At 35.1% G+C, this 15049-nt stretch overlaps 1 protein-coding gene across 1 annotated transcript in view; it reads left to right on the forward strand.

The window, feature by feature from the left end:
- The window catches only part of PCLO (piccolo presynaptic cytomatrix protein), a 479118-nt gene that overhangs the window by 401935 nt on the left and 62134 nt on the right, over positions 1-15049 (forward strand). Inside the window, exons 17-20 of the mRNA XM_066239334.1 lie at positions 5677-5770; positions 6404-6475; positions 8733-8913; positions 10913-11107. Coding sequence (XP_066095431.1) covers positions 5677-5770; positions 6404-6475; positions 8733-8913; positions 10913-11107 — 542 coding nt within the window. The remainder of the gene's footprint in view (positions 1-5676; positions 5771-6403; positions 6476-8732; positions 8914-10912; positions 11108-15049) is intronic.

The following is a 15049-nucleotide window of genomic DNA, read 5'->3' on the forward strand; positions in this document are numbered from 1 at the left end:
CCTGGATAATTGAGGAATAGAAATAAGATTATCTGAAAGATCTCATTCTGGTTTTCTCTCATTACACTGTTGGACAAAGTAGATATTGTTCACATTCATGAGATCTTGCTACAGCTGAAGCTGATTTTAGCTATTGTGGTTCCGGTAAACCTGATACCTGCAGGACTTTCTCTAAACACCGTCCTCAGCGTAAGTGATTTCCTACATGACCTATGTAAAGGAGACACAGATGTTGTGTTTATTTACAAGTAGAAGGCCAAAAATTATTTTATTGTAATATATTTTAAAGTGAAATAAAGCACAAGAATGTTATAAGGGTGCATTCAAAAAACTTTTTTTAGCACAAACTGCTCCAGACACTGCACTGAGTGCTGAGGTTAGAGTTAACAATACGGCCATTGTCTTTGACCTCAGGAAGCAGAGAGGACAAAAAAGTGATGCTCCATAAACAAACTATTGCACAGAAAAACAGAGCTTGTACGGTTGGATATGCTCTGCACATCTTTCTAACCTAAAACAAGACTAATTTAGGAAAAATTATATTTATCAGACATATACTTTTGCATTAAAGAGGAATATGTATATATTTCCAGTAAAGGAAAAACAAATAATTTTTAAATGAGGACCTAAAATATTTTGAATAATTTTATAAGGGTCAAGTACAAAGAAACCATCATATTCCATTCTTCATTCTCAGTATTTATTTTGAATTAAAAAAAAAAAAACTCAGAGAACAGATTTTAGCTGTCTTAAGGTAGGATAATTGTATTTTAAATACTTTTTTCCTTCCTGTCTTAAAAGCATATCTGACTGCCCAATAATAAAAAAGAAATGAAAGAGAGGCCCTGGCAGTTGGCTCAGCGGTAGAGCGTCAGCCCAGCCTGTGGAAGTCCCAGGTTTGATTCCCGGCCAGGGCACACAGGAGAAGCGCCCATCTGCTTCTCCACCCTTCTCCCTCTCCTTCCTCTCTCTGTCTCTCTCTTCCTCTCTTGCAGCCAAGGCTCTATTGGAGTAAAAGTTGGCCTGGGCGCAGAGGACAGCTCCATGGCCTCCGCCTCAGGTGCTAGAATGGCTGAGGCTGCAGCAGAGCAACGCCCCAGATGGGCAGAGCATCACCCCCTGGTGGGCATGCCGGCTGGATGCTGGTCAGGTGCATGCAGGAGTCTGTCTGCCTCCTCTCTTCTAACTTTGGGGAAATATTTTAAAAAAGAAGAAAGAGAAAAGAAATTAGTCAAAATTAATAAACTGACTTATATTTACTCCTCATTAGAAAACTTCTCTGGGTATTAGATAGGGCCTGATTGTCCTTAATCTTCCCACAAGGCAATTTAGTGTGTTTACTAGACAAGGAAGAAAAAAGAAAATGAGTTCCAGGTTTTTTTCAACCAGAAATTATGCTCACATTTAATCCCCCTGCTCATAAATCCATAGAATTGTGGAGTTTGCAATTGTGTAATGTGGCAGCACAGCCCAGTGAGATCATGCTCAAGACGGTCAGTACATGATAATGATTAAAAACGAGCATTACTACAGGAATGGTTTTGTCTGGTGGTTTCTGTGTGTCATGAAACTCACGGGCAAAAAAACTGCAAAGGATTTCATAGGCATTTACAGGGGGCAACCAGGGATGGTGGGGGGCGCTTAGGAATAAGGTGTCTTTACCTCTGTTAATCCTAAAGGCAGTCGATACCATGAGTCTGGAGAGAATTATGGAATCACAGTCACTAAAAAGATTAATATACTCTATTAAAATGACATATAAATTTTTCCCAAACAACCTGGTTTATTTGAGTATATCTGGGAAAAAATTAATATTTACAGTAATTATCCTTAATTCTATAAGGATATATCATTCAGAATTTTCCTAGGCAACTTAAAGTTACCTAATTTTTTAATATGTTATATGTACACTAACATCATTTGTAATTTATACTATCTATATGAAATATGTATATTTAATAAGAAATATGTAAATTCAAATTGACATAACGATCTTTAAATCACAAGAATTTAAAGAAGATGAATGAGGCACTTCAAATAATAAAGCCTGCAATTAAGAAAATCGGTGGCTTACTCACACCTCATGGTGAGCCTAGTCAATGGAGTTTATGTCACATACGTTTAGGAACATCCAGTGTCCCTGTATTTGAACTGTAGTCCTAAAAATTCATAACTATCCCCTCTTCCCAACGTGCCTTTATTCTTCAGTGCTTCAGTTGTTTTATCTATAAAATAGAATGATAAATGATACCTACCTCATAGACTTGATGTTAAGATTAAATGAGTTACCACGTTAAAAGCATTTAGAACTGTGAGATAAAGTAAGCATTTAATAAATGTTAGCTGTTTTTATTTTAATGTGCTCACTTTATAAAGTGCTTTTCATTTGTGAATCATATAATGATATGTCAAAACAATTAAGTCAGTATTTCTCGGTAGGAAAGCACAGCTCCTCATACAGAGTCAGCATTCAATAGCTTTTGCCAGATGTGTTGAAAAAATTACTAAAATATGCATGTGAAAAATTATACCTTTTTTCATATTTATAGATTAAGGAAAGATGGTAACTAATACATCCTTTTGAAGATATTTCAATAATACGGACTATTTATATATATATATATATAAATGTCTAGAAATTTAATGAAACTATGAGTTTGCTCTTGACACTAAATTCCATTTTGATATAAAATATTTTTCAGAACTTGAAAAAATAATTTAATTACTGTTCATTATATTATGAAACTTATCTTTAATATGTATTTCCCATGATCTCATCAACTTGATATCAAAGTACAAAACAAATAGAGACTTTAAAACTCATACTATTATTTGTTTTTCTCCTAAGCATACCTGACTAGAGAAATAATCATGAATTCTAAAGTAACACAAAAGCTAAAACATAAAATATAAAAGGATATAATTTACTAAATTAATTTAAAATTTTTATTATAAAATATTTAAAACTTGCTGAAAATTATAGAAAATAGTTTAACACCCATGTTGTTATTATCCAGTTTTATCAAAACTGAACATTTTGTTATATATACTTCAGATTTTCTTTTTAATAAAAAGCATTTTACAGGTAACCTGAACATTTTGTTATATGGACTTCAGATTTTCTTTTTAATAAAAAACATTTTACAGGTGCTCCTGAAATGCTCTGAAACCATTCCCCTGTCACCTGACATAACCTCTAAATGGAATTTAATATCTATAATTCCTAAGATACTTGTGATGTTAATATGTTTGTTGTACATAAATACATGTATAGTTATAGTATTATTCTACATGATTTTAACTTTAAGTTATTATAGTGTACTATAGTTATCCTTCTGCAATTTTTGCTCAATTTTTTAAGATACATCTATCTTAATATATGAAGGTATATTTTATTCATTTTAACTTCTGCTTACTGTTTCGTTGAATGACTATATGTGTTTATTCATTATCTTATTAACATACTATTAGAAACAGTGTTGTGGTGAATGTTCTTGAACAAATTCCTTGCACACTATTAGAAGAATTACTCTAAGGTAGAAGTAGAATAAATCAAAGTTAAGTTATCTAAGTGTTTGGGTGCATAAATTTAAACTTTTCTAGATATTGACAAATTTATCTTAAAAGTATGTGTATAAATTTATACTCGGTCTAAAATCTATGAGAGTACCTCCTTTTTTAAAATCACTGCATATACATTTCCCAAAAATTTTTGCAGGGACAAAATTGTCAAATCCTGTTATTTTTGTACATTCCTGTAGGTTGGTCAGGAGTCAGAGACTGCTGCTTTATTTCTCAAATCCAATTTAAGATTCAGTTAACATGTACTAAAGGGTGAGGTCTTAGGAAACATAAGTTTAGTGCTTCTCAATCTGGTCTACATATTAGATTTACCCAGGAGATTAAAAAAATTCTGATGTTCCATCCTCAGTGCAGACCTATTAAAGCGGAATCTCCCGGGGGGGGGGGGGTGCAGGGAAATGCTAGCCTGGTGCAGGTTGTCCCACCTTCCAGCCTCAGTGCAGACCTATTAAAGCGGAATCTCCCGGGGGGGGGGGGGTGCAGGGAAATGCTAGCCTGGTGCAGGTTGTCCCACCTTCCAGCCTCAGTGCAGACCTATTGAAGCGTAATCTCCCGGGGTGGGGGGCGGGTGCAGGGAAATGCTAGCCTGGTGCAGGTTGTCCCACCTTCCAGCCTCAGTGCAGACCTATTAAAGCGGAATCTCCCGGGGGGGGGGGGTGCAGGGAAATGCTAGCCTGGTGCAGGTTGTCCCACCTTCCAGCCTCAGTGCATACCTATTAAAGCGGAATCTCCCGGGGGGGGGGGGAGGGGGGCGGGGTGCAGGGAAATGCTAGCCTGGTGCAGGTTGTCCCACCTTCCATCCTTGGAACACAGATTCCTAGGTGATCTCAATCTGCAGTCAATTTTGGGAATTACTGCCCTTGCATATGGCTGATTAAAAAGAAAAAGAAAAAGAAAAGAAAAAGAATAAAGCCAGGGAGAGAAGAAAGGTATTTGGCTGTTAATCCATCTCTAAAAGTCAGTTGTGAAGTGAAGCCTGATTCCCAGTAGCATCTGTAGAATGGATAGGTATGGTAGGGTGTGAGAGTAACAGCAGACATTCCAGGACACGGCAATGCTTGCGACCAGGAACGCAGCAAGAGTTCTGTCTGCTCGTGGCTGCAGACAGAACAACAGGATCGAGTCCCTGTGGAGACAGGTAGCTTGTGAAGTCCAGACTCCTAGTCTGACTCGAGAATTTCTGGTGCCCACCAGAATTAGTGTTATCTAGGGCCTGAGACACAAACATAGTCAAAAAATTTCCGAAAAGGCAAGGAGGATTAGAGAAAGCCCTTGTCTGTGTGGCTAACATTGGCTCATGGCAGAGAGCAATAATTCCAGCTGTAGATGTTCTTTCAGAATTAATTAGAATAGGTTTTAGAGATGTTATTTTTAAACTTTTAAGATATAAGCACCTAACTCTTGCTCAGCGGGAATGGAAAAGTCAAGGATAAACTCAAATGCCCCATTTGGTAGAGGGAAAAAATTGTCTTGGTTCACCATTTGCAACATCGATTGATAAGAACTGAGAATTTATATTTAATTAAGTTGCTTTATAACTAGAGTATCTTCCTTTACTAAGACTCTCAGAACATACTATACTTGAAACAAGTTCATACATGTTCATGGAATCTCATCAATACTAACAGTCATTTATCATCCTTTCTTCAGTCAAAATAATTACTGTTTTTATAGAAAAAAATGAATTCAAAGATCATTTGGCTTTGCTGACATGATTAGATGCAAAATTATTGGATAGTTAATACCAGATTATTATTTGCAAGGCAAGAGATGCTGATGTTATTATATGGTTCATGTAATTATCCTGCATTCAGGAAGGAGTAGATTTCAAAAATTAAAGCATCATTAGAACACCTAAGAGCTTTCCTTCAAAAACACTACTCTAAGACAAGTAAACCTAAAAGCATCCAACATTTTAAAATTTTCATTGTGCATGTAGCTTGAAATAAAGTTTAAGACATAAGGATGATGAGATGATTGCAATATGATTCAAACAAAATATCATCATAAAATGTCTCATGCCATTCAGGTTGATTATGAAGTCACCAGTTAAGGTGAATAATCAAGGTTACTCTTTCTTTTCTTCCAATTCAGTGCTGAATACAAAAGAAGGACTAAATATGTTCAGAAAAGTCTTAATCCTGAGTGGAATCAAACAGTAATTTATAAAAGTATTTCCATGGAACAGGTATGCAATGATTATTTTTTATCTATTTAAGCTAATATAAGAATAGTAATAGAAAAATTATTGAAGGGCTATGATCTTGCATTCTGAGCAAAAAATATACAAATAGAACAGGAAGAAGGCATCCATATGAAATAATTATAAATGAGTTGTCTTTCGAAATAAAGTTTATTATTTACTCTCTACAAATATGGGTTCTTGATTTTAAAATGTTAAATTTACCTGCAGAAATAAGGCAGTGCTACTATGTTATTTTAGCAATTTACCAAAATCAAGAAACTATAATCCAAATACTTTATTTAAATAACCTAGCCAGTTTTGCATCCTATGAATCCCATGTACTTAATAGGTATATATAGTTTCTAATTTCTATTTTTAAAGATGGGGTAGATTAACAGAAATCTAGTAAAATTCACAAAATAGTGAGGTCTCATGGATAAAATGCTAGCTTAGACTCCAAAATCATTGATATTTTACTTAATATTTAATATAAACCCATGTAGTTTTACATAATATTTAAAGTATTTCTACATAATTGAGAAGATTTCAAGGAAGAAAAAAAATGAATCTATAATATAAGTAAATGAGAAGTTACAGTGAGAAATGAGGTGAATGACAGTTTGATTTGAACTACAGCTCAAGAAGAAAACACTGGAGGTGACAGTCTGGGATTATGATAGATTTTCTTCCAATGACTTTCTTGGTGAGGTGAGCCTTTGATTTCCTTTCTTTATTTGCTTTTGTTGTAAACTACCAACTAAAGCTTGATGTAGCCTGACCAGGTGGTGGTGCAGTGGATAGAGCGTCAGACTGGGACACGGAGGACCCAGGTTCAAAACCCCAAGGTCTCCAGCTTGAGGGTGGGCTCATCTGGTTTGAGCAAGGCTCACCAGCTTGAGCCCAAGGTCGCTGGCTCGAGCAAGGGGTTACTCGGTCTGCTGTAGCCCCTGGTCAAGGCACATATGAGAAAGCAATCAATGAACAACTAAGGTGCTGCTACGAAGAATTGATGCTTCTCATCTCTCTTCCTGTCGGTCCCTATCTGTCCCTCACTCTATCTCTATCTCTGAAACAACAACAACAAAAAGCTCGATGCAAAGCATGCTTTTTTAAGTTTATAAGATAAGCACTTTTGGATAAAGTCTTTTGGTGCATAGATATTTTCTGATTTACTCTGAATAAATGAATAGCAATTTAAGAAATGTTTTTCTCTTTCCATTTGATGTTCTTTATAGTTAATTTGCTAGATGAAATATTGGTTGTTTTGATAGAAAAATAATTGAGCATGCTTTGAATCCAAATGATTATGTTAAAAATTATAGATAAATTTATTATTTTATAAAATAAGCTGGAAGGAATTTTCAGGGCATTTAATAGTTATTCTTTAATAAATGTATGAATGACTTGATGTGACATTTGACATTCTTATTTCTTTCAAGTATCCAGAGAAACATTCCTCAAAATATTTTAAGAAGCAAAACTAAAAGAGAAAACAATAAAAACAGTTTTATATACATTCACAAGGAATATAACTTAAACATGAAATCTGGTAGAGTAAGTCACATCTTGTGATATCTTTTTCTGTCTCTCACGTTTCAAAAATACATATTTTGTGTAGTGATCTTTGTTTGGAGCAGAAGTTATAAACTATTGTTTAAAATATTAACTCCAAAAAGATATAACACCTAGAAAATGGCATCTTTTTGATGGAGACATTTGTTTAGGCTAGGTCAGTCTTTTTCAGTCACCCATCATGGACCAATCCACTAGAAATTTCGTGCTGGTCAGCAAAACAGTTAACCACCCTGATGTTTTATGAAAATTATAAAACAGTGGTCATAGTCAAATTCACTTATGCTCCAGGTGATTCCTGCCTTAGGGGTCCCTGAAATAATTATATTTTCACTGGACCCCAAATGTAAAAAGTTTGAAAACCACTGGTCTAGGTGACACAAAGCCTTGTTAGATTTCTCGATTCTGTACCTTGTTTTTTTGTCAGGCAGTGCATTTGACCTTCACCTGCAGGCTCTATTCTGGTACAACCACTTGGACTAATCTTGATCTTAGACAGGACTACTCTAGGATGTAGTGTTATATATGACTTAATGTCCCATTTCAAAAAACTGACTTATTGAAATCTTTATAATTTATTATATTACATGAACTTAGAGCATATCTTCATTTTGCTGATTTTTATTTCTTTATATCTCATCAAACCTAAGATGCCAGCAACTATAATATGCACTGTTATTGTTATTTTTATTAATTGGATTTATTTGGATGATGTTGTTTCATTATAGATGAACCACTAAGAAAGAAAAAATACTGCCAATTAAGCATGACAAAATTCTTTTTTATCATAAACTGTTAGTTAATATTAATATAATATTATAGAAAGAATGATGGATATGGAACCAGGAGAAATGTGATATAGTCTCAGGCCAGCCCATGATTAGGTTTATTTATGAAGTACTGTCATTCATCTGGTAAAATCATATCATGGATTTTGTTAGTTATATCCCTATATCAGAAGTGAACTAAAATATGTTTTAAAATAGAAGGAATAAGTTAGTAATTGCAAATTATTATTTTTAATGTGCCCCTCTTGTACCTAAAATGAAAGACTCTTCAAAAATGATAACCAAGTCAGGGACTAGAATGTGTCCATGTAACAAAGCTGTATTTCATGAAGGGATTGACTTTTCATTCTACCTTTCTTACATCATCATCAACATATTTAGTTAATCATCAGATTTTATACAGTTTAATTTAACCAAACACTCATGAAGTATCTAGTAAGCACAAGTTGTTATTCTCAATATCATAGGTGAAGAAAAATGAGGATGACAACTTCATTATTCTTGGGTTTATATTCTTGAATAAATTTTAGGTTGCAAAAAAAGGTAATAAATTTATTCTAGCTTCCTTTGTAAATTTTATTGACTTATTATATACTTTGTTTCAGGTCTTGATTGATCTATCCAGCACGTCTCACCTTGATAACACTCCAAGGTGGTATCCTCTCAAAGAGCAGACTGAAAGCATTGATCATGGCAAGTCGCATGCCAGCCAAAGCAGCCAGCAATCCCCAAAGCCTTCCGTCATCAAAAGCAGAAGCCATGGTATCTTCCCTGACCCATCCAAGGGTAGGACATATTTCAAGTAGAAAAAACTTTTGGTTTTTTGTTCACTCAGTATTTTCTTAAATATGAATGCCTATATATTGAGTATATTTTGAGGATTGAATCCTATTAGAAAGTATTTAATATAATATTATAGAAAGAATGATGGATATGGAACCAGGAGAAATGTGATATAGTCTCAGGCCAGCCCATGATTAGGTTTACAACTTTGTGATCTTCACCTCTCTGATTCTCCATTTTTCAGCCTGTATAATGGAGAACCTAGGGTTATATCAGCTATTAATTCTTTTCCAACTCTCAAAATCCATGATATGATTTTACCAGATGAATGATAGTACTTCATAAATAAAATATAAAAAATTCTCAAGTTCATTGACTAGACATAATCATCATTATCATTTATACATATTCTAATTATTTAAAAGCCTGTTTTTTCACAGGTATGTTCCTATGTATTATATATAATATAGATTACATATAATTCTGCATCTTTATTTTTACTTATCAGATCAAAAACATTTCCCCATTTCATCAAAATAATTAGTATGCTGAAATTTACTTAAACCTTTCCTAAATATTGGACTCATGCTAATTCTATGATTATTTTAAAAAAACAACTAATATTTTTTAAATATCAACATCATATATTGTGTTAGGCAATATCCACAGCATTGCCATTTGAATGGAATTTTTCTTTGGAAGGTTCATTACCAATTACCCTACAACACAACATTAGTCTTCATCATAAACTGAGTTACCACCAATAGGTGATAACCATGTAATATCTTACCTTGATATGCTCAACTATTTAAAAGTATTAAATACAATTTTTATATTGGACCTAAGTATTGCTTGCTTCTCTCTTTTCTTTCTTTTTATTTTTTTTTTATTTTGTATTTTTCCAGATTTAGAAGCAGGGAGGCAGTCAGACAGACTCCTGCATGTGCCCGACCAGGATCCACCCAGCATGGCCACCGGGGGCGATGCTCTGCCCATCAGGGGCATTGCTCCACTGTGGCCTGAGCCATTCTAGCACCTGAAGCTAAGGCCATGGAGCCATCTTCAGTGTCTGAGACAACTTTAGCTCCAATGGAGCCTTGGCTTCAGAAGGGGAAGAGAGAGACAGAGAGGAAGGAGAGGGAGAAGGGTGGAGAAGCAGATGGTCATTTTCTTGTGTGCCCTGGCCAGGAATCGAGCCCAGGACTTCCACACGCTGGGCTGATGCTCTACCGTTGAGCCAACCTGCCAGGGCCAGCTTGCTTCTTTCTTCTCTCAGAAAGTATATCAAAATGAAAAGTGGGTCTTTGCCCATTAGAAAGGAATGGATTATAAGGGCAAGTATTCTAGAAAATAGGAAACTGAACCATCCATGTCCAGTAGGCCACTGAATTGATATGATAAACCTCTGACTACAATGAGTACTGTATTACTTAGGGATGAGTTTTATAGATCATTTATGGATTCTACTTTGCCAGATCAATGCTGCCCTGATTAACATTCTGAAAGATCAGTAGTTTAAAGACCTCTCTCTTTCTATGTGTGATTGATATATACATTCTCAAAACCCCTGAGACAAGGATTCTACAATCTTCACTTAATATGTCTAAGGGACTCACATGCCTTCATCCAAGATTTTGCTGCATTTTTACTTAAAACAACTCTTGTGACAGTGTAAACCTATTGTTTCTTACCTGATCTCTAATAGAATTAGGAGAGTTGCTTGACAAAACTATAATGTAGTCTTTAATATGAGGCTAGTTAGAATATATTCCTCTTCTTAAATTTACCTCATTTCAAGATTATTACCCATTTGCCTTTCCTCCCAAAAATTGTTTCCCAGATGTTTAATCACATGACTGTATGGTGAACAGTTGCATAAAAAAGAGCCCAAAAGGAAACAGATTAACCTAACTCTTAAGACAGTATCCAATTATGTGAGACCAAGCTTGACAGGAGGAATGCTGGGGCAACGCTGACTCACGTTTTGTCCTTTTGTAATCAGAGATGCAGGTCCCCACCATTGAGAAATCCCATAGTAGTCCTGGGAGTTCGAAATCCTCCTCTGAAGGCCACCTCCGCTCCCACGGACCATCTCGCAGTCAAAGCAAAACCAGCGTCACTCAGACCCACCTGGAAGACGCAGGGGCAGCTATAGCCGCTGCGGAAGCCGCCGTGCAACAACTCCGCCTTCAACCAAGTAAAAGACGCAAATAAGTTCCTCAGCATGGCAGCTTAATGTTCATCTGTTGCCTTTCTTTCCTGCTGTCCTTTCCTGTTGCTTTCTGTTTTTGGCATACCCTGCGCACTCTGTTCTCTGTCCCATTGTCTGTAAGAACTTCAATACATAATTATGCTCTTTCTTATTTAGATATTTTTAATTTACATAGACTGCAGTAAAACTGGCTGTTTCTCTTTTGTCTCCACCATCTGTCCGACCTGGCTCGTGGTATTTGGTAGTCATGTCTGTGATGTTTGCAGGCAAACAGTGTTGTGTGTCCTTTTTGTGTGCATTGAACTATCCTTTAGATTAGAATACAGGAGATACAAGCACAGTGGCCGCCAATTTTCCAGGCATTACACCAAAAACACACACACAAAAGTATTTAAAGCAGATTATCCAGGAGATCCACTCATTCTAAACACTCAAAGGTTTGAGGCAGTAATGTGACCAACAGTCTAGTTCTAGAACCTAGGGGAAAAAGCCATTTTAAACTTAAAAACATTAATAGATTATGCATGTGAAATGTTGTGATTTTCCATGTGGGAATGTTTATAGACTTTTGAAAAAAGAAATCTGTGAAGAAAACACATTTCTTACATTCTCAAGAAAGTATATAATATTAATATATGTGTAAGCATATGTGATGAGGCCATACAACCTCGTTTAAGGAGCACAATTTCCAGCAGAAAGGGTCCATTCTGCTGGATCGTACTTTATATATGATAACAAAGAATTTATAGGTTATTTTTTTCTAACCATTGGAAACCCTTTGAAAGTCAACATATCAATTAAAGCATATCAATTTACCCATCATAACTGCTATATTTTCATTTAATTAGTGAAAACTTAGTCAATTTATAAGCAATAGGTATAGGGACTTTGTAAATGTCACTTCTAAGAGGCATTAGCCAGAAAATGGAGAAAAATTCATGTTCTCCCCATTTCCCAAAGTCGTAATTTCCAAAGAAACAGCCAGTTTTAACGCCCTTCAGTGCTGTGCATGTGGTGTAATTTTGGCATTTGGAAACACAACTTCTTTAAGTATAGCAAAAGATCACTTCTGTTTGCATGACTTACATTTAAGCTGGTTCCATCTGAGGATACATACTCTGGGTTTCCATTTCACCTACATTGCGACAGCAGCACATAAAAGCGGTCAGTCTAATCATGCCAGGAAGCAGCACAGACACAGCATAGCAGGAGTCCTCCCCATTCAAAGAACTCAGTCTGATAATCTGCCTCCACCAGCCAATGGCAGCCACGACCAAAGCCAGCTAGCCCTCAGGAAGGTGATGTCTGATGGACCAGTCAAGCCAGAAGGAGGTGAGCAGAAAGGCGCGATTCAAAGCACACAGCAAGAACATTCCCCAAATTTAAAGCCCTCATCTTTTCATTTTTAGAGATTGTCTGATGAAATATGTTTATCTACTTTTTAATGTGCTTTTGTGGGCATGGTATTTCAGGACGTCATCTTTACCATCTAAGTCCCCAGATCAGTCCCATAATATATTGACTACAGTGATTTGTATTTTTCTATGCAATGGGCATCTTCTAATTTTTGTTGGGAAATAGATTAACAATATTCATATTGCAAAATGGAATGCATGCTACTAACATGATCTGTTCAAGCATGACTATAAATATGTTGCATTGTGATAAAACTTTAAACTGCTCATAATTTGAGTTAGCATACCAGTTGATATATAGATTAGTCTTTGTTGCCTATCATTTCAAGTGTAACTTTTAAAAAATTCAGTGAATTTTGGAACTTCTTAGAGGAAAGTAAGGAAAAATTGTTAATGCACTCATTCACCTTTACATGGTGAAAGTTCTCTCTTTATCCTACAAACAGACATTTTCCACTCGTTTCCATAGTTGTTAAGTGTATCGTGTTGGGCATGTGAATATACAAGTGCCTGTGTAATAAATAAAGTATCTTTATTTCATTCATAAACTACTGGGTTCTGAGCCATTGTTATATGATGCAGCCTAAAATGAGTGTGTCAGTTTTTGCTTTCTCATTTGATTCCTTGCAATAGGGTATTTATAGTTACTGCTCCATTGTTAGTAAGAGCTATAATGATAGAGCTATTGGGGACAGACCAAAGTTTCATGTTGAAAACATTATATGATAGAAAATTATTTCCATATAAAAGCACGAGAGCTTCCATCGACATGTGAGTAAGTAGTGGGGTTGGGCTACTCTTCCACTATTTCTTTCGCCCACATCTGATCTACTTCACAGTCTTCTCAGGTTCCTGGATAGAGGAGGACATACTCTGAGCCCTTATTCTGAAGATACATCTGTACTTAAGTCCACAGCTTTGTTCAGAAAAGAAAGCAAGTTTGTATCTGTCCCTAACTTGACCCAACATTTGTGGAATTTTCCCAAAACAAGAGTGCCACTGTCAGTGACAGGAATCCAACAAAGGTGATAATAAAGTTATCTTCAAATTTAATTCAGAAATACAAAGTTTAAAAAATAGGATAGCAGTGTTTGCCCCTTTTGTCTCTTTTAGCCCTAAAACACTTGATTTTATTGTTCTATACTTCCTACAAAATTCTACCCTATAGAATTTCTCTTTATTCTCAGAAAATTAAAAAAATAATAATACGTTCTTGTTCCAAGTAATCAGATATTTAAGGGCTATGAATGATATGTGTAGCAGTTTGGAGGGCAAACCACTGTGATGAGTTTTGAATTAGCCAGGCAATCAAGGAAGCAATTAGCCTAAATATTAACATAATTTTAAATATGCCCAATTTATAGATTAGTACCAAAGCATAAATTTCTTCTTCTAGTTATCCTTACTAGTATTTTCCAAAAGTACTTAGAATTCCTTCTCTCACCCTTTTTTTAATCAAATAAGTTTTGTTGATTTCTTAATGGATTCATTTTCTTCCTTCAAATCTTTCACAATTATAAATATCAAAGTAGTTAAGTGCTTCCCTTATTACATTCTATATTTAATTGTCATGATTTAAGTATTATTTTATAATATTTTGTCTGATTTTTGTCTAGGTATGGTTATTAAAATCTGTAACAAATTGTTTTTAATCCCCTTTTTTCAAATAATGCTCTAATGGATATTTTTATACACTTTAAGTGCAATGATTGAATCTTGAATCATCTTTTATTGAAACTACAATCAAAAGGAAATCAAAATACCATAGTATGGATTCCTGTTTAATTTTTTTCTAATAGATGATAAAGAAAATGCCCTGCTTTCTAAAATATAAATATATCCCTGTTCTTATAACTGTACCAGGAATATAATTCAACCATGCATTTTGCCAACAACTAATGGCAAACAGAGGATTAAATTTATATAAAATGCCATATAAAACTCAAAGAGAAAAGAATTGGTAAGATATATAAACATATAAAGAGCCATCAAGTTTGTCTTCACTAACTGCAGAAATAAGTGTTAGTATTTTTAAGAGACTGGATAAAAATGTTCATTTCAAACCTCATAATCAAGTTTATATAATCTCATCTGCATTCTGAAAATAACACTCTGCATTGAAATAATTCTTCATGTCGTTCAAAGTGTTTTGTCACCATTTTCTCATTTTATCACACCTCGTAGATGAGGTATCCATTGCAGATATTTTCCTGAGTAAGCAATTAGAGGGTCACAGGGCTAGGATAGAAGAACACACCAGCTAGAAATTTTCAAAATTGGCAATACAACCCTTGTCTTGTTACCAAGCCTCTGCTCCTTTGAAATCAAACTCTTCTGATTTCAGTAAAAACAATTGTCATTTACTTATTGATTTCTCTCTCAAGTTTCAGAGGTTGCTAGAAATGATGGTGGATACAATTTAAACTTGCTCTACCTATGTGATCCTCCTCTGTGAAAGCTGATAATTAAGCTGCCACAAACCAAGACAATAAAACCCTCACTGCACAAGGGT

The sequence above is a fragment of the Saccopteryx bilineata genome, chromosome 7 (assembly GCF_036850765.1).
Source record: "Saccopteryx bilineata isolate mSacBil1 chromosome 7, mSacBil1_pri_phased_curated, whole genome shotgun sequence".
NCBI classification, from domain to species: domain Eukaryota; kingdom Metazoa; phylum Chordata; class Mammalia; order Chiroptera; family Emballonuridae; genus Saccopteryx; species Saccopteryx bilineata.